This window comes from Cheilinus undulatus, linkage group 22 (assembly GCF_018320785.1).
Source record: "Cheilinus undulatus linkage group 22, ASM1832078v1, whole genome shotgun sequence".
Classification (NCBI taxonomy): Eukaryota; Metazoa; Chordata; class Actinopteri; order Labriformes; family Labridae; genus Cheilinus; species Cheilinus undulatus.
Window position 1 is genome coordinate 33,392,963 of NC_054886.1, and position 23,365 is coordinate 33,416,327.

The 23,365-nt window shown below is 37.2% G+C and overlaps 2 protein-coding genes across 3 annotated transcripts; one reads left to right on the plus strand and one right to left on the minus strand.

Annotated features, from left to right (window-relative positions):
- Window positions 1–305: 305 nt before the first annotated feature.
- Window positions 306–9,237, minus strand: LOC121504219 (type-2 ice-structuring protein-like). 2 transcript variants are annotated; one of them, XM_041778899.1, is made up of 7 exons: window positions 9,118–9,237; window positions 4,811–4,900; window positions 4,665–4,697; window positions 3,838–3,926; window positions 3,589–3,723; window positions 1,721–1,829; window positions 306–510 (listed from the first exon to the last, which is right to left on the minus strand). In XM_041778899.1, exons 1-7 carry the CDS (start codon window positions 9,227–9,229, stop codon window positions 440–442), a joined length of 639 nt encoding a protein of 212 aa, XP_041634833.1. In that variant the 5' UTR covers window positions 9,230–9,237; the 3' UTR covers window positions 306–439. The 2 variants fall into 2 exon arrangements, with proteins under 2 accessions (XP_041634833.1, XP_041634834.1); XM_041778900.1 differs by lacking the exon at window positions 9,118–9,237 and adding an exon at window positions 4,995–5,018.
- A 970-nt stretch (window positions 9,238–10,207) lies between these two features.
- On the plus strand, window positions 10,208–14,511 carry LOC121504356 (low affinity immunoglobulin gamma Fc region receptor II-like). The gene is made up of 6 exons (XM_041779066.1): window positions 10,208–10,238; window positions 10,462–10,722; window positions 12,518–12,766; window positions 12,869–12,934; window positions 13,849–13,971; window positions 14,128–14,511. Exons 1-6 carry the CDS (start codon window positions 10,208–10,210, stop codon window positions 14,202–14,204), a joined length of 807 nt encoding a protein of 268 aa, XP_041635000.1. The 3' UTR covers window positions 14,205–14,511.
- Window positions 14,512–23,365: the final 8,854 nt, after the last annotated feature.

Genomic DNA, 23,365 nt, shown 5'->3' on the forward strand with positions numbered 1-23,365 from the left:
TCTGGGTACTGGACTTAAAAATGCACCAAGAATCAAACCCGTTATCGCTGCTTGCAGCTTTAATTTAACTTTTGGTCCTTAACAGAAGCAAAAATATTTGTGTAGTCAATCCAAATACTAATCACTTGGATGAATGCCTTGAAATTACCATCTAGTAATTGTTTTTTGAAGGTATTTCCTATTGATTTAAGTTCACAGAAAAGCTCAGACAAAAACAATCAATGCTAAATATCTTTAATTTGAATAGAATAATAAAGATCATTATGCACAAAGTCAGCTCTTAATAAAGACACCAAAAGCTCAGAAAATAATCACTCCTATTTTGTGCTCCATTTCACTGGCAGTGTTGTTGCATTGAAAAGAAAATATATATATAAACTAAAGAGGTTAATATCTGTCAGTTGAGTTTTGTGCCTTTTAAAGACACTTCATGCAGGAATTATGCAGGATATTTGGCACAGACAGAGGGAAGGCCATGGTGACACTTTTCATCATCCCAGCATTTGTCGTCTGTAAAAGAACAGAGCATGAGGCGCATCAGTGTTCCTGTTAATATAACATGAGATGAAACTTGGGTTTGACTTAACTTGTCTCAAGATGGCTAATAAATCCAGGACAGTCTGGCTGACAGCCGTTCATCTCTGACAGCTGCTCTCACAGACTGTTCATCTGAGACACTATATCACAGAACGGAAATACACGCTTAAACTTTCTAAATCAAATCAGATTAAACTTCAGTTTAGTGTTTAGGTAAAGGTTAGGATACCAAAGGTTAAAGGTCAAAACCTGACTTAATAATGTGATTACAAAATGTTTAATAAAGCCTAGTAGACAGATTACAAACAGGAAAAGAGGTGGTACTCTGTGAAAACATTCAAACACAGCCAGGATGGTTATGTAGCTCTGTTAACTGCCTAAGATAACAGAGCTACATAGCTAATGTAGCTAAAGCTATGCAAAACAGCTATGTCTATGTTATCTGCATAGTTAAGTTAGCTTTAGCTATGCTTGCTAAAGCTCATGTTTCTAAAGCTAACTCAGCTATAGATAACAAAGCTATGTAGTTAACATAGTTACGTAGCTGAAATTAAGCTTACAAAGCAGCTAGGTCCATTATCTATGTAGCTACATTAGCTTTAGCTATGGTTGCTAAAGCTTATGTATTTAAAGCTAACTCAGCTATAGATAACAATTAAGTAGCTAAAGTTAAGCTCATTAAGCAACTATGTATGCTAAGTAGGTCTATTATCTATTTAGCTACGTTAGCTTAAGCTACATCTGCTAAAGCTCATAAAGCAAAAGCTAACTTAGCTACTTTGGATCATGTATTAACTTCAATTATGTAGCTAGCATAGCTCTGTTAGCTAAAGAAAAAGCGAATAAAGCTACAGTGAGCCACAGTTCAAACTTCAATTCTGGATTAGACCTCTGACCTTTTTAAATGTTACTGATGAAAAGTTAATTAGTGTGTGATGTTTGTAAAGTGGTTTCTTCATGCCAAACTCTGTTTATAAATACAGCTACAAAAAAATAAAAAAAAAAGGATCTAAAACTGAAATAATGTGCCTTTCCCTTCTGAGATACACGGTGTCTCAGATAAACGGTTAGAGAGATTTGCCGTCAGAAATGTACGGTCTGCAGACAGACCCCTGCCAATAAATCTGAGTTTACCTTATGTTTATACTCCTTAAATCTATAGGTAATAAATGTATTTTAATACCTCCATGGTTCATCTGTAGACAGTGCTGTTTGAGGCGGTTGTTTGGCTCGCCTCTGCACCAGTATGAGAAGCTGAAAGGAGAACCGTCACTCCAGAACCAAACGCCCTCCTGGATAAAAAGAACAGATTAAATTAAAAATGTATACTGAAACATTAAACTTAGAGTTTCAAACTCCCTGCACTGCAAAATGTTAGCCATGATGAAGATGCTGCCAGTGTAATAAGGATACTTTTTTGTTGGTGACATAAACATCCCAGAGAAAACCTGACATCTTGGTTTCACTCAGGTCCTCATGCTGTTTGTTACATTTCATTCTCTACTGAATTTCCACACATTTCTGGTCTCTCTCGTTCTATTCAGATACTGCCTCTTGGACTCATGTAGTTTATGCCTCAGTTACACTAAACTACAAAGTCACATCTTTGGTTGCTCTGATTGGTCTGTAATAGATGTGATGAACAGAGGGTTTGAGATTTCTTTTTTAAAGGTCCTGCCCTTCCTGAACACAGATGTGTGTGACATGTTTCACATCACTGGGTATAAGAAGCAGTGTGTCATTTTAGGTATCGCTGCAAGAGCAGGTCAAATGCAAAGCTTAAAATTTCATCTCTATTGGCACCAAGGGAAAATTTTCTTTGCAGCTGGGTAAAATCATGAATTATAGAAACCATAGGCACAAAAATTTGACATAAAAATACATGCAAGACTATATGAAGAGAAAAATGAAACCAAAATGTCCCCCAAACCATTATCAAATATTAGAAGGAAAATGATAGAGTTTTCCTTTATATTTATTTTAGACCAGGGGTTTTCAAACTTTTTTTGCCCAAGGCACACCTAATGTTAAAGTCAAAGTCTCAAGGCAAACCATATTCATATCAATACAAAACAGACTTTAAATGATTTAACAGTCAAGGTGGCCCAAGAGGAGTGGTTTCTGGGGCCCAGACAACTGGGGGTGGCAAAAGAGGGCAAAAGGTGCCTGAAAGGTGGGAAAAAGTGGTTAAAGTGCTGATAGAACATGGCAAAATTGGGCAAAAAAGTGGCAAGACAAAGTCAAAAATGGTTAACAAGGGGTATAAGGGGCCAAAAAAATTAGTTAAAAGTGTTAAAACATGTTGAAAGTGTCAAAAAGGTGGCACAAATGAGTTACAAGTGGCCAGAAGGGTTAAATGTTACAAAAGGGTTGTTAAAATGGTTTAAAGTGTTTAAATAAAATGGACAAAATTAGGAAAAAAAGTGGCCAAACAAAGGCAAAGTGAGTGAAATTTGGCAAGAAGGTGGCAAAAATTGGTTTATAGTGTGTAAAAAGGTGGCAAAATAGGTTACAAGTGTCAAAAAAGGCTTAAAGTTGCCAAAAGGTGGTAAACAGTGATGAAAAAATGGGCAAAAAATGTCCAAATAATAGTAAAAGTAGGCCAAAACCAGCAAAAAGGTAGCAAAAATTTCCAAAAAAGTTGCAAAAAATGGGTAAAAAGTACAAAAAAAGTTGCAAAAAATGGTTGAAGTTGTCAAAATTAGTGGCAAAATGGGTAGAAAACTGGTTAACTTGGTTAAAAATAGCATGAATTAATAATTCAACACCAATTTCAACTCAATAATAGCTTGCTTAATGAGCTACCTGTTAGCCATGATGCTACTGATCCAACACACATACACTGATATCATCAATAAATCACTACGAGGGAGGTCCCATTCTCTGGGTTTTTTTTCAGGGGCCCAGCCAGATCCCAAAGTCACGCCTAGACTTGCCTCGAGGCACACTAGTGTGCCTTGCCACACCATTTGCGAACCACTGTTTTAGATTGAAGTGAATAAATTAGGGCAGGATTATGTAAAGATATTTTTGCACTGATATATTTCCTACCTCTTCACTGTCAGAGCCTCCGAGCCATGTCTCTGGATGTCCGTGAGTCCTGTCAGAGATCATCTTCTTAATGCCGTGGTACTCCTCTGCTCTGTGTACAGATGCAAGGTTTGCACCCAAGGACTGGCAGTTTTTCTGCGAGGTCAGTAAAGGTTAGTAGGAGTCCTCAGAGGGTGGCAAAGTTAGAAGAAAGAGGTAAATCTATTTAAAAGGAATACAGCACCCTGACCAATAGAAACTGCTACAAACCTCAGCCCTGGCCCAACTCATTTCTCTTGGGACATAGAGGAAACAACGATCGATGATCAGATTCCAACCACCAGGGCAGGAATGTCCTACTGAAGACACAGGAGTAGAGACTCAGTTGATGTTCAGTCTCAAGGGTAAGACAGTGAGGGGTTATTATTCTATTTAAAAGCAAATTCTGTATACACATGCATTTGCAGGTGTGATCATTTGGAAAGGACAGCATCACACATTGTGATTAGGGACATGTGTTATGGATTAAGAAGGTTGGTCCAGTCTTTTCAGCCTCACAGCCAAGGTTAATCTGCTGTCCTACCAGCAGACTCAAACCTTAGGATCTAATTTTTATTCTCTATGAAGGTCAGACATCATTTTTGGTTATTGATATTTAAAACATTTTAACTTTGGCAGCAGCATTCTGGCTGAAATCAAGTCTTTGTTTGTGGAAACCATTACTCTACAACAAAGGCATATGTTTCTCAAATATTGACCCAAGTTATCCTAATCTCCATATCTTGTTGAGATTTTTAAATTGTAATTTATTTTCCTGTATGGTTGCTGGTAAAATTCTGATCTGAGTCATCAGACAAGGGTCATAAAGGAAGCTGTCGTCTTTTCAGCTCAGTAAACAAGCTGTTGATTTTTATTTTTTAACTCTTATGCGAAATACAGGGATTTCTATCTTGTCTTTGTTCAGCTGTAGAGAATCAAAAGCCTTTCTATTACACTAAATGTTTTATTCAGTATGTCTAAGGGGTACAGTTAGCTTTTAGATAGAGCAAAGTAAATCACAGAGTCATCTGCATAAATGTGAGCAAGTGTGTGTTTACCATCATGAACTGGTACCACTGCGCCTGAAAGAGCTGAAAGGTTAAACACAGTAGTTTGTTATTTTACATTCTTGGTGTCAGCAGATAAAAAAGTTTTCAAGATGAACTGAAAAAGGGGAAACTACAACATAAATGCTGTCCCTTACCAGCTGCTGTGGTCAGAGCCATCACGGCACAGAGAAGTGAAGACGCAGTCAACATCTTCATCATGAAGAGGATGGAGGTGTTGAAATTATCTTTAAAATACAGAGGGAGCAGGGTTAAAGTGAGATTAGAGAGAAATCACAGAGAACAAGACAAACACAAATAAGAGGAAAAATGAAAGCAAACCTGTTAAAATGTCAATGTCTGGTCTTCCTAGACAGAGTCAGAGTAAACGTGGATGATTGAAAGGACTGGCTCTTATATGCACAGAATTATCTGACCATTAATCAGAACATATGTTGAATAGGTTTCCTCCACCCTGGTTGATAGTAGATAGTAGAGAAGATCATTGGTGCTCCATAAAGGATTATCAGATTTACAGCTGGTCAGAGGTGTGACCTCTCTAACTACTGTTTACTTTAGAGGTGAACCCTCAGCTAAGGCACCTGCACACTATAAAAATGATGATGGAAGAAAGTTTACAAAGAATGTCCTCCAACAACTTGTATCACCTTTAACAACAATTAATGGCATCCTATGAAAGGGTGAATGAAGGAAGTACATTTGAAAAGCCAAACTGTTAACAAAAGAGACGCCATCTGGGATTCAAGAGACCGGCTCCTGTTGAGCCAAATGATACAGGAGTCTTAAACCAGATGGATTTCCAGTTACAACAAGTGAGACAGGACAGATGTGGAAACACAAACATCAGGGTTTTACCCTGATCTACTGTGACAAACCGTGCCAGACCAAACTGGTGCAGTTGGTGGAAATAGACCAAAGGTTAGCGTTGTCTGATTTCAAACAGCGGCTTTTAATCCATGTCTGCTGCTGTTTGTCCCCAAGGACTCAAAAGTACTTTGAGATGTTTTTTCCCCACAGTTTGACCGGATGACAGCTGTACAGTGCAAAACTTTGCCATCTTGATAGGATTTTTCTATGGCTAACTTCTTCTCAATCTGGAGGCCATCATCTCTGATTCTTGTTTCCTCATGGTAAAGTAAATCTAGTGATTCTCATCTTCTTAAAATTGTATGTAGACTCACATGTGCCCTTCGACACTGTGGTATAAAATAATCTTCCACATGTGGCTGCCATCTTTGATTATTTTGGCTCTGTTTCCAACTTTAACAGTGCTGAGTTGATAAAATCCAGAGATGGGATTAGGGATGAAAATTAAGAGGACCACATCTCTGGTAAACATTTACTAAACACTTCACTCTACACCCTTTAAACAAACATGGTCACACTCATGCACCTCAAAGCTGTTGGTCTCTAAACCAGGTCAGTTTAGAAACATTAAAACAGTTTATCTTTAAATGAAACTGGCATTAAAGATTGAAGGAATTTAAGACTATCAAAAACCACGGCCACGCCAAAACCTAGCACAGTTTTCAGTTACACTTGTGTCTTTGATTATATAGTCTGCTTGTCCAATAAAAAAGTAGTACCAAATTAAAACTCCAAGTGAAGGCAGTGCAGTTATAACTGAATATGGATATGTTTAAAGTATTTACTGGTGTCTTTACTTGACCCTTTATTTTCTTGCATCAAATCCAAATTTGTCATCTTTAATTTATCAAAAACATCGCTCCACTTTTTTTTTTTTTGCATACTGTTTGCTGGTTTAAATGGTGTGTACTTGCTTTATTGTGTTTAACACATCAGAACTGACTTTACATCTAGAAAAGACAGCCCATCAGTGTCACTTATGTGTATTTTTATTCATGTATGGAAAAATTTCAGGATGAAATCAATACAAAGATGAAAAAAGAAAAAAAGAGTGTCATCTGCAGAGAGGCATCCTGTGAATGCATTTGAGTTTAAAAAAACAACGCTGATTTGAGTTGAATTGAATTTATTGCAGGGCTTTTACACTATAGAACACAATTTTTGATTTAATTTTCTGTAGTAAGTTGTGATCAATCTTCCCATTTTGAAAATCTAAACTGTTGCATTGTAAATGTTTTATTTTATTGTTATACTGCCTTGAATTAAAGGTAACTGACTTGTTTTGATACAGATCATATTTCAATATTTCAATATTTCAAATGTATTTTTCTGTTGTTTAATTCTGTACATATTCGACAAAGTCTGGAGATTACTGATGTCAAAATATCCCTTCAGAAAGTGCCATTAAAAGTTACTTCTTGTCAGGGCAACAGTTAAAAATCCAACTCATAGTAGCAACAGATCAGATCGATTTTATGGCACAGAATACACAGTTATTCTCAGAAAATTTTCACAAGACAACTTACAAATGTTCTTATTCCAACCAACACCATTTTCAATGTTTGGTGTACACAGCATTGTTTTTTTTTTAACTTTTAAATATACTTCTAAGTACCGTACTATGACAATTTGTGAATACACCTTTGATGACTAAAGCACAAGGCAAATTATTTCCAAGGTGTTGGAGGCCAACAGCCTGGATTTACAGTCAAAATGCATTCATAATGTAGTAAAATGACAATGCTTTTTCATTGGTAGAAAAATGGTTACAGTAAAAAGGTAAATGTTTAATATCATAAGGTTCAGATGACTTCAGACTTGTCCCCAGAGCTGTCTGTGAGTTTTTTTTTAAATAGAAAGAGACTAGGAGCAGTGGTTTACTTATTTTCTATCACTGTGGCTGCAGAGAGACGCTGACATGGATAAATCAAAGTGTGCTAAAGGGGACAATATAACATACTCACTATGGACCTGAAGTCATCATAATAAATGCATTAATGCTATCAGCCCTAGTTTATAATGAGAACAATAATTTCATACTAATGTAGAAAGCTGACATTCTTTTCATGATGATCAGTTAGCTTTGAGGAAATACAGAGGGTTAAAGTGTTGATGACTACAGATTATCAGTCTTTGGCTTTCTTGGGCATTTCCCCAGAATTCTGTTTTATAACTGTTGTTTCAGCCTCTCCTCTGACACATGGCTCCCTTTATTGTGTTAGACGTTTCGCCCTGCTAACAGCAGACCTGCTATACATCCCATAAACCAGGTGATAGATTAGGATCATAAAGATAAAGCAGCAACATCAAATATTTATGAAGGGTAAGTTCACCAAGTCTGACCTGTCATTTTCAAACACGCCCTCCACCACACAACTGTTTAACTAATGAATGGAGAAATATATTTGATGCTAATTATTTTTAAGAATGCTTTACGTGAATACAAGCAAAGAGATGCAAATCCAGGTGAAAGGGAGTTAACAGACCTTCTAGCCTCAATAACAGCAACAGTCAACAGACATGTGGGAAAAGGCAGACTACTATAACTACTGTGGACTCTCTAGTTCTGTTTATGCTGCTCTTGACTCATTTTGTTGTTTTGGCTTATTTGAATTACAACCCAAAATTCCAAAAATGTTGGGGCGCCTTGTAAATTGTAAATTAAAAGATGCAATGAATTGCGGAGCTCAGAAACCCATTTTTTATTCACAATAGAAAATAAAAAAAACATATCAGATGATGAAACTGGAACATTTTGCTATTTTATAAAATATTAGCTCGTTATAAATTTGGTGGCAGCAGTGCATCTCAAAAAAGTAGGGACAGGGCCATGTTTATTGTTGTTTCTGTAAAGCTCTGGGAAGTCAGGAGAACAGTAGCTCTCATTTTGGGAGAGGAATGTTGTCCCATTCTTGTATGATGTAGGATTCTAGCTGCTCACCAGTTGGTGACCTGGTTCTTCTTTGCTGGATTTTTTTTTTTTTCTGATGCTCCAAATATTTTCTATTGGTGAAAGGTCTGGACTGCAGGCAGGACCAGGACTTTTCTACTAGGAAGCCATGCTTTTGTGATGGATGTGGTATGCATTTTAAAACTGTGCACTGAAAACAAGCTGGACGGTCCCTCTCCTCCCTAGTCTGCATGACAGCACCCATGGTTTGCATTAAGAATTTCATGTTTTGATTCATTTGACCACAGAACAGTTTTCCATTTTGCCTCAGTTCCTCTCTCAGAGAAGATGGCAGTGTTTCTGGATCGGGTTCACATTTGGCTTCTTTTTGCATGATACAGCTTTAACTTGCTTTCACTTTTTGTTATATAATGAATTATATTATATTATGGATGGTGGGATACTCATAGACAATTTTATAATTTTATATTCAGGAAAATTTTTCTGAAATGGTTGAAAAATGTTTAAATGCAGGTTTATTTAGATTGGTAAAACTGTATCCATCTTTACTTTGGAGAGACTCTGCCTCTCTAAAATGCTCCTTTTATACACAGTCATGTTACTTCAAATAATCCATTACTAAACACTGCTCCGGCTGTTTATCATTCACACCGCTTACTTTCTTACCATTTACTTTCCCCACTTTTTTGAGATGTGTTGCTGCCGTTAAATCCATCAAAGTACCCCAGCTTTTTTGGAATGGGTTGCAGCAACCAAACCCCATTGTTCCCAGCAACATTTATGTTCAGCCGTGTTTGTATGTTTGCACCTCACTGCTCTGTATGTAAGCATGTAGGTAGAGTTTCACTAGAAAGTCGCAGCACCACCTACTGGCCTGGAATGAGCACTACAGCCTTTAACGCTGTTTGGCTGACTCGTGCAGGGAGGTTTTTTATTTGTTTTTGATTAAAAAGTCAGATTTGACTTGCTGATTTCATGTAACTGTGGTTTCAGACTGCCAATGATCATCACACAGTGTTTAATTTATATTTGTGGTGAGAAACAGGTACAGGTGATGTAGGCCAGTGGGTTGTTCAGTGAATAAAGGTGGGGATAAATAAAACCATATGAGTGACATCACTGAACACAGTCGTTGCTATGGATGCTTTGAATAAATACCTTTATGAGTGTTATTCTAACAACATGAACCCACAAGTCTGGTCAGCCTGCATGTGGTTTAAAAAGTAAAGCTCTAAATATATAAAGAGCTTCACTGTGAGAACTTCATATCTAAACAAAACTTTCGACAAAAGCGTTAGACGCTGTGCCTATATTTACCTCATCTTTAGCTGCTGTTCTAGGTAGACATGCAGCGTCTATCTTTATAATGGTGAACTCAATCTAACAGTTCGCATTCAACAGGTCGACTGCAGTCATGTGATCCTGATGAAATGCTAAGGTCACATAGCAGGTGGGAAGTTAAGAACACTGGTTCAGGCGTTAGTACATAAAAGCTCTAGCTGAACCTTCACACTGCAGTTATTAGAAAATTTCTACAGACATCAGTTTTATTCCTACACTTGAGTGTCTCTAACTTCGGGGCTGATTTTTTAATGGTTGGTACAGTTGTAAACAGCACTTCACTTTTATGATTGCACTTCTTTGCAGAAAACACTTCCTGCGTGACAGTTTTGGTGATGAACCACGTTATTTATTTTTATCCCTCAGTCTCCGTGTTTCGCTGCATCGTCTCACGCTCAGTTGACATCAAGACACGATGGAGCTCACAGGTTTCCTTCTCACGCTCAGTGAGTAACATTTTCAAACGTCTTTGCTATCTTTTCTACCACTGTTATTATTTTGTTGGAAACATCAGGCGACCATTTCTGTAGAAAATAACTTTTTTTTAAATCACAACTTGTAATACATTTATGAAAGTTGGATATATTTTCCCACCATTTGTCTTGCTGGTCTTTCCTGCTGGTTATCAGGTGTAGGAATTAAGACGGTGACCTTTTCATGTCTCTGCAGCCTCTCTGACGGTCTCTCCTGACAGATGTCAGTTCTTTAAGTACGAGTCTCTCTCTCTGAGCTGTGAAGAGAACAGAAAACCTTCTACATGGAGGGTGAATGCTGAAACAGAGCGAGGAGTCTCAGAGTGTGGACAGGACTGGGGCTCTGTGGAGACATCGGTCTGTGTCATCACTGAAGCCTACCAGTGGAACAGTGGGGAGTACTGGTGTGAGTCCCAGTCAGGAGAGAGGAGTCCAGCTCTGAATATCACCATCACAGGTTAGAGCATCACCACAGAGAGGAGAGACAGCTACACAGAATATAAACACAGCAGAGTCTGAATATCACCATCACAGGTTAGAGCATCACCACAGAGAGGAGAGACAGCTACACAAAATATAAACACAGCAGAGTCTGAATATCTCTTTATACCAGCTGCATACATCTAACAAGCTCACAGACAAACACAGAATTGAGGCCTTAAGAGCTGGATATCATTAAACTGAAGTTTGAAACAGGCAAAATGTCTTTGATTGAATCAAAACTGAACTAAAGGATGGTGTAAAAGTTTTATAAAATAAATTCTAACTAGAAAAGCACTCGGAGAGCGCAGACCTCCGCCATTAGCTCTGTCTCCCAATAATAAAGAATCCTTTAAAAAATTCCTGGATCCAGACGGTGATCCGGATCACTCCCAAAATTGAATCAGTTCTTCCTTATGCCATTTCTGACATTTCCTGAAAATTTCATCAAAACTCGTCCATAACTTTTTAAATTATGTTACTAACTAACAAACTAACAAACTAACAAACCCTGCCGATCACATAACCTCCTTGGCGGAGGTGATAAAAACTTGTAAACTATGCAGAACAAAAGCAGAAAAGAAGCATGTACTTGCCCTCTGACTGTTCACATTTTTCACAAACCTGCCATTTAGTGGCTTAAGTTGTAATTTTAAATAAATACCCTCTTAATCGCAAGCGCCTCTTCCCAAGATTTTAATGTTTGAAAAACAGCCAAAAAAGTGGACTATAGGTAGCCTCTATAGAAGCTAAACACGATAATGTGCTCCCTGATGGGCCCTCTGAGTGGTCAGAATTTGGTTAACTGCCTTTTAGGGTGACCTCAGGGGGCAAAATCTGACAAAGCTCGCTCTAGGATCCCCTCACTTTAACAAAGTGCCCACTATATTGTTCTGTCAGAGGGCTTTTTTTTAATAAACTGCCATTTTAGTCGTCTTTAAAGGTCACATATGTTACAGTTACTCAAACAGCCCATAGCTGGGAGGCCTCTCTGGACGGTGAACAGGGACAAGGGAATTTACCTTAGCTGCCAGACAGCAGGGGGCGCAGTTTTCCTCTCAAACAAGACAGGATGGCTGAACCTTTATAAGGTCAGCTGGTAAGACACTTAATATTGTTATCATGTGACTCTTCTGAGGAAGACTGCAGGAAGTTAGCAGCTCATACATGACCAAAAATCTAATCTGTCAAGAGGAAAACAACAAAAATATACATGATGTAATCTCAATCCCACCATCATATGAGGTATCCACAGGTATTTTATTCCATTATTTCATTTTTATGTTGTCAGAAGTTCATAATAGATTTCTTTTTTTCAGATCTCAAAAAAAAAAAAAACAATTTCTGATGGAACATCAGTATCAGTATCTTTGACTCAGTATGAAGAAAATAGCAACAGATTTTCTTAAAAAAAAAAAAAAAAAAAGATTTTAGGTTTCCCTTCACACTATATTCCAGTTGATTTGAATTTAACCTATCTTTCTTTCTGGCTAAAATAATTGGTAGAATTGGATCATGTCAGTATGATGTTCAGAGCACTAAGTCGTGATTTTTTCCTCTGTAGGTTGTCTCTAATATTCCTGAATTGTTTGTGTCCACCGTCTGTATTTTAAGGGTGATGTTAGGGGAAGTGTGTTCATTTTCAGCCAAAGTAGTAAAAGCTAGTACTTTAAGAGAAATTATAGAACGGTCCAGCATTAGAACAACCATGCACATTTCATGCTAACATGTAGCGGAGGGGTTTTAATAACACGTTTTATGTCCTGTCAAAGACAACAGTGTGATCCTGGAGAGTCCTGTGCTTCCAGTGATGGAGGGAGAATCTGTGACTCTGCGCTGCACGACTCAAAGAAACTCATCCAGCCCTCTAGTCAGCGTCTTTATGAAGGACAGATCTCCAGTGGGAGCCTCTATAACAGGACAGGTGACCCTCCCAACAGTGTCCAAGTCTGATGAAGGTCTTAACATGTGCGTGATCAACGACGTGGGAACATCAGCAGAGAGCTGGATCTCTGTCAGAGGTATGATAAAACAGTAAATGAGGAGCTATATTTGTGTATTCCTGCTACTTTATCGAATTTATTTTTGATGTAGTATGACATCAGGTTTCTTTTGATCCACAGAACGAGCCACAGAGGAGGAGAAAGAACAGAAACTATCTGATGGTTTTACTACAAATGGGACAGTAGGTGAGTTTAGAAGGTGTTCACAGGTGTAATTCTAGAGCAGTATGAGGGACAAACTGCAACGAAGATAAACATTCTCTTTGGTATAAACAAGACCTAGACAAAACATAGTTTACTAGAACTCATTCAGTTTCAGTTTGAAGAAAGTATGTGTCAAAATCAAGCCAACAATAAGTAAAATGGATGATTCCACTAAAGTTGTCAATTTTGAATATGGATAGTTTGCATTGAACATGAACATAAATCCTGCTAATGGACTGTAAAGTATGTGATTAATGCTGGAGAACAGGAATTATATTAAAGTAAGAAAAGAAATGGTTAGATTTAAAATAAAACACATTTTTCATAACCTGAAAAAAAAACTTTCTCCAAGTAATAATCCTCAACTTCAGGTTTTCAAAAGAAAACATGTCCTCTATATTTGAAAAGCACATGGAGGTTCTAGAGCAACATATGCTCCCATCCAGACATCATCTCTTTAAGGGACGGCCTTGACTATTTCAGTAAGACGATGCTAAACCACAAACCACGTCTATCACAACAGCATGGCTTCACAGGAGAAGAGTCCAGGTCCTGAAATGGCCTGCCTACAGTCCAGACCTTTCACCAGGAGAAAATTTGAAGCATCATCAAAGGAAAATTCCAGCAAAGGAGACCCAAGACTGTTGAGCTGCTAGAATCCTACATTAGAGAAAAATGGGACAACATTCCTCTCCAAAAACTCTAGCTGCTGAACTCTCTCTCCCTTGGTATTGTGATCTCTTGTCTCCAGATGCTCAGGGCTTTGCTGCCACTGCTTAAAAATGCACCCAGTAAACTACTGCATGCTTGGAAAGTGGTGCAGGTGAAGTATGTGTAAATTGGGGGTTATTCTGTACACTAACAACATGTTTCATATGCTTTGTTTGTGTTCCCAGCTCCTGTCCCTCCTGAATCTCCCCTCCTGTCTGTAAACAGACTCATATGTCTTCTAGTTGTTGGAGCTCCTTACCTGCTGTCCACAGTCTTGCTGGCACTCGTATGCAGAGACAGGACTAACAGTGAGTCACAACATTTTCATATCCATTGTGAGGAAGATAAATTTGCTCAGGAGTTCCAAACATTGATATGATAAAAGTTTGTTTGCTTAATAACAGTTTAAAAATAACAACATTAACATTTTAATTGGTTAAAGTCGTGGATATCTTTTTGCACAGGTGTTGACGAGTCTGCAGCAAAGCCAGCAGGAGAGACAACAGCATGCAATGAAGTCCTGATGGAAGAAGTTCAGTGATGTGATGAAGAGTTGATCTTCTGTCTGTAAAGTCATAAATGTTGTTAAATGCAGTCCTGCTGGCGTCAAGAAGCCGAGCATGAGGCAGAATGCTCCTAACAAAGATAGCATAAGGAGGAGGTTGGTGTGTGAACTCCTCTTGTTTCTTATGTTGTTGTTTTTCAATTTAATCAAGCAGTTTCTTTTCTCCTCAATAAACATCCCTTTCCATGTCTTGTTTAGGCTGTAGTTTCCTGGCTGTCCCATTTCCAGTGTTTTCTTTAAGGTTCTCATTGTTTTTTGTCAGGTAGATAAATATTGGCTACACTGTTTACATGTAAACGATTAATTCAGCAAAATACCAGGACACTTAATCACTGATAGCCTTCAAACACTGCTACCAGTGAGTGCAGACAGGTGTAGACTAAGAAATTCACAGAATGTTTAAGAATGATAAAAGCATTTTGAAGACTTTTGAAAACAAGTTACAGTTTTCATACAGCCATCTGTCTAGAATCAGGAGAACAATGTCAAATAATGCTGTCTGCATAAAGATAACATTGACAGTCATAGCTGTAAACAAAATAGGTCCAAGAACTGATTTTTTTTTTAAACAATAACACTGTGATCTCCCTGACAGGTGCCTTTTTCACTTTTTGAGTTTGGCTCGTTGATGTCATTGGTCACTGAACATTTTTTTGTCAGTAAATCTTGGATTTTTTTAATCCAACCTTTACATCTATATGTTGTTCTATCAACAGTTTTGATTTGATTTAAAAAGACTCTATCAGATGTAACTGGAATAAGCCAAAATAATACAGTAAATAAAGGTGGAAAGAGAAAAGCCTGACCATCTTTGTTGATGTTTTTTTACTTTATGTGTATCTACATATTACAATCCATTTATTTTTTGAATCCACACATCTTTAAAAAATTCAGAAAAAAAAAAAAAAACATATTCCCTTTCTCTTGTCACTCCACTGGCAACACATTGTGTCGACAGAAGGACTTTTTTCTTCAAGCCAGCAGCTAAACCTTTATACTCAGTGTTATTCTTCAACATTAGAGAGAAACAAATCTGAAAAAAAAACTTTATCTAATCCAAGTCTTTTTTGTTTTGTCCAGTTCAGCCAGGTGTTTCTGTTAGCTTGGGCTGTGGGAACGACATCGTTCTACAAAAAAAGTCAAGAATTTGAGTTAGAAGCCAAACCATCAGTTATATTCAGTATATCTTGTGAAGGTTGTTACTGGGCTTAAATATTTATTTCTCCTCAGCCGGGCAGAGAACCAAACTCAGTCACCTCTACCAGACATCAAGAATATTATCAACAACACGAACGCTGAACTCAATCAGATTTCATATAGTTTTTCCCCATAAATAATAGATTTTTAAATACAGGATTTTTTTTACATCTCATTATTAACAATGGAGCTTTATCCTGGAGGATAAGGAAACAAGAGAGCGTCTTTAAAGTTCATATTTGTCACATTTACATCTAAAATCCTAATTTAACCAAATATTCAGTAATAAAATAGATAGAAGAATAGAAATACATGGTAAGGTTTTTCAATAAGAGGTGATTTAAGAGATTTTTTTATTTGGGACACTGATTAAGCAGAGGAGATGTGATGGGAATGTTAAAATAACTATAACGTAAGGTCTGAGGTCATCAGTGATCGTCCAATCACAGCCTCAGTCAGCCAGAAAGCAACCTGGATACAAAACAAAGGTTGTATGAAGTTTCACCTTTGTTCAAAGGTGTGTTCTGGGGCTGGTTAGGATCAAGTCATCCTCTTCACATCAGTGGTGGATTTAGCAGTTATGTGGCACCAGGTGACCACATACATGCAACCCTCCACATCCCTGTTAAATTCTTATTTATCAAAGACAGTCCTACTTGTAACTTGATGTAAAATCAATCTGAATGACTGTTGAGCAATGGTCTTTAAACAGAAAATGTCCTTGTGGGTATTAAAATGTATATTTGGAGACTCTAAATGCACATCAGGCAGCCAAATGACACCAGAGCAATGGGAAACTGAATTAACATTTTTATTTTTACACACTTATACAAATGTAAATTTAAAACAATTCAACATAAAGTATGAAGTTATGTAAAATATAATATAAAGTATATATTTCTAAAAAGTATAAAGTTGATGTTTATTATATGAATTTGAAACACAATTTATTAAAGAAATGTATACAAAAAAATCTCAAAAGAAATAAAAATAACAAAGATAAGTTACATTTTGGGATTTTTTAAATGTCATGTTTTACCAACTAAAGCCAGTGAAAAATGGCCAAATGTGTTCATTTGTTAATTTATTTGTATGATATAAAATAATTGGTTAAAGAACAGTTTCACCAAATGACCTGATTTTGATGTGTTTAAAATGAAAAGCTAAAATATTTACATTTCATTTATTTTTTATAAGCTTTAATGCTACTTTAACATGACCAGGTTTACTTTGTATTTCACATTTTAAAGGAGTGTGTAAACCATGGAAAATTTTAAACCATGAGAAGACAGGATGGTGCAGGATGTTCAGGCCAGGTAAATGTGAATAGAAAAGTTCACCGTTGTTCACATGGCAGATTTATTCACTTATCTGCTGCTCTAACTTTGGCTCTAACAGCTATGGTAATGCAAAGCAGAACAAAGGTAATCCTTGGATTATGTTTCCGTCCTCAGCAGCAGAAGCAAACACAGCTCTGTAACTTTATATATTTCAGACAGACTAGATTCAGACATTTCTCTGTCTGAAGTTTATTCTAGTCTCCTGACTGGGTCTCTGTCCTTTCCATCTCTTTTTTGAGTTTCTCGATGTCCTCTTCTACTTTGTTCTTCTTCTTTGTCATCCTGTTGACGTCATCTGTCGTCTTCCTCAGTATTTTGTCCGTGGCCATGTGCAGCTGTTGGAGTTCTTTCATTCTGTCCTCATGGTTAGAGCCAGCCTCCCTACAGATGTCTCTGAGTTTTAAATACCCCTGAGCTTCATTGGAGGTTTTATCCCCCTTCTTCTCTCTTATTTCTTCTTCTACTTTTTTAGTTTTTTCCTCATGTGACTGCACCACTACCTTTGCCTCCTGCACCTTAACTCTCAGATGATCTTTCTGTTTCTCCAGTTCCTCCTTCAGTCCCATCAGTGTCTCTTTAAACTGTGCCTTATCCTTCAGTTCTTCCTGTTTCCTCTGTAGTTCCTCTGTGAGTTTAGACCTCCTGCTTTCCATGGTGAGCAGCTTTTGGCTTCCTTCACCTTTGCAGTCGTCACTTTTGTCGTTGTGGCGTTTCTTCCTCTCTGTCGGGAAGTGGAAGCAGAAAGGTTTAACCTGTATATATATTTATATATAGTTGGTAGTTTTAGTATATTATTACAAAAGGAATTATATGTAATATTAAAAATAAAGTTTAAAATCTATTGTATACCATACTTGTACTACTTAAATTCCAAACCAAAATGCAGGTAAGTGGAAGTTTTTTAAATCTCTGACTAATCCTGATTAACCTCAGGCTTTAATGTGATTAAATTTCGACTCACCATTGACATTTCTCCTCCATTTCAAAACCAGACAGGCTGCAGTGATTATGATCAGGAGAGCAAGCAATGAGCTGATGGCGATCCATGGAGTACAGCTGGTCTGGGGCGTTCCAGGATCCTCTTAATAAAAGTCAAAACAGTTATTTAACAGACTTTAATGCTCGTCTTACTGCTGTGAAGAGTTTGTCATCGAAGCTCTCAGTCGTGGCCTTAAGCCTTCATTCAGACTTCTTAATGGCATCAGATAACATTTAAAAGTAAAAATTCAACAAACTCAGACATAAATCAGAATTTTAGCTCAAACTATAGAGAGAATGCCTTTTGATTCTTTTCTAATGTGTATTTTGATTTTGAAGTTTGACCCATGTCCCTTCTGTTTCCATGGAGGGGGTCATGTCTATGGCTTTAACTGCAGCCAGTGAAGACTGGGAGCTCTTTATCTGGCATGTCGGCCATCTTTTTACACACTCTAACCTTTCAGAGCTGTGTGAGGTTAAGTTTCATGCTCTACTTTAAACTGTGACAGAAAAAAAACAGTCTAACATCACTTTATATATTAATTCTGATGTTTCCTTACAAACCTTTGCAGACGTCTCCCTCCTCTCTCACAGTGACTTGGACAAACGCCTCTGTCCATAATGAGGGAATGAAGCATTTATATCTCCCTGAATCAGAGGTTTTCACTCTGAGGAGTTTCAGGGAGACGTTTCCATTGATCAGCTGATCCACAAACAGAGTGGTGCGATAGTTAAACAGAGGATTCTGACTCTGATACACCAGTCGTCCACATGGATGTACTCAGGGTCCAGTCCAGGTTTGGTCCACTCTATCGCCCTGGAAGTAGTACTGATGGGGGGGTCAAGGTGGCATGGTATGACGACATCATCACCAGCACAGGCTACGACTGGTTGGGAACAGTTCAGCTGTGGCTGCCCTGTTGGAGAAAAGGGATACAAGAAGATGGACTGGAATTTTACTGCAGTTGAGTTGTACAGTTTAATGAAACTTGTTGCTCAAAGGAACTACTTCCTATTTTATCATTGGGCGTTCATGTAAAGGATAATGTGTAATAAGTGTTGACAAGGTAAGCATTAAGAAAAAAAAAACACCTGAGAAATCATTTATTTAACTCTAAACATTGATTTGCAAGCAAAAACAATATTCCTCTACTTCCACTGACTGCATTTGTTGCATTTTTAAAATCTTTTCTCTGCAGGTTTTCTCACCTCCTTTTCCAACAATAAAAGGTCGTCCCCATCTCCTTGTTCTCTCATATCTTTTATTTGCATCTCAAGTCAAGACATTTACATTGCAATGTGCTGTTATGGTCTTGACATTGGACCTGCTGAGAACCACTGTAGATTATATTAGGTTGGCATCCATAGATAATACCTACACTTCATTGTACTAATCTGTTATCAGTAGCAATAGCATGACATTCAGGAAGTACAGCAAACAGTTGCCATGTGTAACTGTCCTGCAAAATTAGACAAGATGCAGAAGGAGGTCACAGCTATATTTGCCATGAGAGCACAGCAGCGCAAGGAAAGTCATGGAGAAATGTTAAACACGCTGGATAAGAGATTAGCAAAAGCTTCGGTGAAACTCTTAACAAAACAGAAAGATTGAAAACTTGGAGGACAAAGTGTCTGGGAGTAACCTGAATCCAAGCACACGTGCATAAACATGACCTAGCTAGCTGCAGCAGTATTTTGCAGTTAGGGGCAGTTTCTCTCTTGGTGTAAGAATATTACCCTCTTCATAAAAATGTCACTGAACACGTCATTAAAACATCTGAAAAGTTTTTATTTCCACAAATCTCAGTTCATGAGTTACTTGTTTCCTTTCACATATTTATCAAATAAATCTCATTACCTGTAGTCACTGGGAGGCTGTAGACAAAGATCCAGAATGTAGTCCAGCCGTAAAGACTCATTCTCTCCTTTAAAAAATGAAAGGTGTAAAATAAAGTAATGAGATATGTTCAGTTCAGAGAGAAATTAAAAGAATGAGAACAGGCATGAAGACTGATGATTCATTTCAGTAAAAAAGGCAGAGCATAAATACTGACCAGATTCAGTGACATGGAGTCAAAATCCTTTCAGCTCAATAGAAAGAAGAAATAAAGGTGTGCTACCGTTCTGATTTAATCTCAGCTTCTCCAGTCAAACATTACAGAAAGCTCACAAAGAGAAAGTAACCTAACCTCCTACTGTAGCTCTGTTCAACTATAAACTAGATTTGATTCCAAGAATTTATTACATTATCAAACTCTGAAGGATTATCAACCTTAAACTGTCTGTTTAAAATTATGATTGAAGAGTCAAAGATTTCCCCGTCATCTTACTGTGATCTGAAGCTTCCAGTCTTTTGTTCAGCTTTGACTTTGGACTCTGAGACACTTTTATGAACTCATAAACACATAAACCATTAACTATCAATCATTCCTGCTTTTATTACTGATACTACAACGACAACACAATGTAGGTTATTCTACACTCTGTCCATCTTATTCTACAGTCTGCTGGATGGAGGAGAAAAGTTAGTGTGATTCTAAAGGGTCTTTTAGCAGAGGCCCTAAAATATGATTATATTATTATTACCCCTATCAAATAATCATCCTATCACCTTCACTATTAACCCATTAAAGCCTGAAGACACAAATAATAGCAAGAAATTTTTGGAGCTGAAATGTTCATTTAACTTTCCACTGAAATTCAAAAACACCCAAATTTCCATAAAATTTAACAAATATATTTTTAGTATCTCATTTCATTCATTAGCTGTTTTTGGTAACTGATAATCCACCTGAGGACATTTTTATCATTTCTCAGTCATTTATTGATCATATTGATTAGATAGAGGTATCACAAAAGTATGTATCAAATATGATACAACAGGCTTTAAGGGGTTAACATACATTTTTGTTAAAGGGTTGGAAAAATAATCCAGATCCTGGCACTTAAGATGGTTTGAAAAATCTAAAAGGCATTCATTTAGCTTCAGGGTGTCAAAATGAAGGCTCAAGCAGATAGGTGGTGTATTTTTAATGTTTCTATGGTAACAATCAGTGGGTTTTTAGCAGAAATTTACTGCAACTAAGTCAGAGCCAACAAAATAATCACAGAATGCAGATTTACAGTAATAGAAATGGTATAGTTTATTAAAAGTCATAAAAACATAATTCATTTAAACTGGCCAAGAAGACCATAACTGGGGAATCAATCAGTCTATGAGAGGACCTGCAAGCCTTCAGATTATCCACTACTGGTCACACTTTCTGTTTCTCAAAGCCAAGGAAGGATCCTTAAACGGACGTTTTTGAAGGATAGTACGGCATCGACTGCTGTCAGAGGACTGGTCCAATGACAAGGATCCTCAAAACTGTCCAAAGACCGAGTCCTTCACAGAATTTCCAAGGATGCACATGTGTGTCCTCTGGTCGCAGGAATTACCCACAATCCAATCTGCACTGTTTTCCTTCCCTTAAAAAATAAATAAACAGCACGATTTGACTTGATTAGCTTTTGTACATGATTTGCAGAGATGTCTTTAAAAGATACCAGCAGAACATAGGATAAGAAAAACAGAGAGCATGCCTTTCATTGTGGTTGACAAAGAGTTAACACTGGGGTGGTGGACTACTGAAATGGACTATCAAAACCCGTGTGGTCATTCGGTCCAGTTGTTAGAAATTGTATAAGTACTGGTGCCACGTTAATTACTGGACTGCTATACTGATCCATAATAGCTACTGCCTCATTCTACTTAAATGATGCTGTTTGTTTTGACCCATTTTTGTGGATTGGAGGATGATTTTTTCTGATGACAGACTGGGGAATCCGTCTGCTTTGCAAGGTTATGTGATTCTGAGCAGATTCAGTGTTAAACATTTATAGGCTGTTTTTTGCTTTAGAGTCAAATCAAAAGCTAGTTAATTCTAAGTCTGCCCCAGAAATACATTTAAATACTAATTATTCTTAGTACCACGTATTTGTTGTAGCTGACTTATATCAGTATGAATCTAAAATGACTGGCTGCACATTAATACGCTTTTGTTAGACCAATTTTTAGTCTAAACCTCTAGTCAGTCATCTTGTTTAAAGGTGGAAAGATATCAGCAACACATTCAAAACATAGACCACAGAGCAGAAACAGAAACAACAGAAGGTTAAAAATAACTTTTAAATTTATTTCTAACAATGAAAATGTTTTAATGAAGTTTCAGAACAAGATGATCTCAAAGTACTGCAATATTTCCAATACTCACATAGTATAAAAAAATAAGAATAATAAAAAAATAATAAAATAACAATAAAGAGAGTTGTTTGTGTTAAACATCTCACGACTTCACAACACTGAACAAACTTAACGCAGCAGTACATTATTCATTAAGATGACATAATTAGATTCAAATTTAGAAGATCATGAAATTATTATTTCAGATCTTATGGCTTAATACTTTTTTTTTGCTTTGTTTTTTTGTCTGTCTTCCTGAGCCATGCTGTGTTATCCTTTCTCTAAACAACATGTAGCATCATGACGTTTACACTGGTGACAACACACAGGAGGAATGAAACAAGCAGACCAACATAAGAAGGGCCCCACAGCATCTGTGCCATCAGTTAGAACAAAACAATGATACAGAGAGGTAAAAAAAAAAAAGACTTTGGAGTAGGAAGTCAAGGTAAACAATGAAAAAAGACAAAAACATTGTGTGGGGAAAAAACTACAACAACAAAACTGACCTCATACACAGGCAAGCAGAAAAACAAATGCATGAGAGAACTACTGAAGCAAACAAACCAAGTACAGTAGCTGCATACTAACCTTGTAAAAAGTAGCTGAAAACATACAGTAACTCACACTGTGTGAAACCTGGAGGTGAGTGCACCAGTTGGTCATATGACTGATATGTAACATTAAGTCAAGCCAAGGCTGGAGGGTCACGCCAATTGAAAAGTTATTTTCTGAGCATCAGCTGGGCTTGAGCTCTGTTTGAGTAACACTTGGGTGTTACTATTACACCAAAGATTGAGCAGGAAGAAGTTTTAAAAAGTCATACAAGAATGGAGCAGGGTATGTGTTGAAAAACTGCAAGGATGGAGCTGGCATTTGTTTGAACAGTCATGCAAGGATAGATCAAGCCTGACTTAAAAAGTCATGCTAGGATGGAGCAGACAGGCTTTTAAAAAGTCAGTCTTATTCACAGTAATATGCATGTTAAACGCACAGCACTGGCCATAAATTTTGTAAGTAGCACACAATAGCAGTGCATCTAGGAAATCATCTCCAAAAAATGTAAATGTGAGAGACGGAGTCATCTGCAGTGGAACCACAAACCTGGATGTTTATTCAGGCAGTGAGCTGAAAGAAAGGTTTCCTTCTGACGGACATGTTGACCCCTTAAAACATAAAAAAAAAAAAACACATTTCTTCTTCAGTACATAATAATCATCTATTTAAAAAAGCAACAATATACTATATAGTAAATAAAACTTGTGGGGGGCTAATTTGATGAAAAAGACTTGTCTAATAAATTTCAACCTATCTTCTTTCAGTTGTTTGTTATCCAAACCTTGAACTGATTGTTTGATAGAAGGTAAAATAGTTCACAACAACCACAGAATATTCACATT

Bases quoted from the DNA above. Each gene is read 5' to 3' on its own strand.
- LOC121504219 (XM_041778899.1), bottom strand. From the start codon at position 9,229: ATGTTGCTGGGAACAATGGGGTTTGGTTGCTGCAACCCATTCCAAAAA. The intron at 4,698-4,810 runs GTAAGGGACAGC...TTAACCTTTCAG, and splicing joins GGCTCTGACCACAGCAGCTG to CTCTTTCAGGCGCAGTGGTA. The intron at 3,724-3,837 runs GTTTGTAGCAGT...CTGACCTCGCAG, and splicing joins TGAGTTGGGCCAGGGCTGAG to AAAAACTGCCAGTCCTTGGG.
- LOC121504356 (XM_041779066.1), top strand. From the start codon at position 10,208: ATGGAGCTCACAGGTTTCCTTCTCACGCTCA. The intron at 10,239-10,461 runs GTGAGTAACATT...ATGTCTCTGCAG, and splicing joins AGGTTTCCTTCTCACGCTCA to CCTCTCTGACGGTCTCTCCT. The intron at 13,972-14,127 runs GTGAGTCACAAC...CTTTTTGCACAG, and splicing joins ATGCAGAGACAGGACTAACA to GTGTTGACGAGTCTGCAGCA.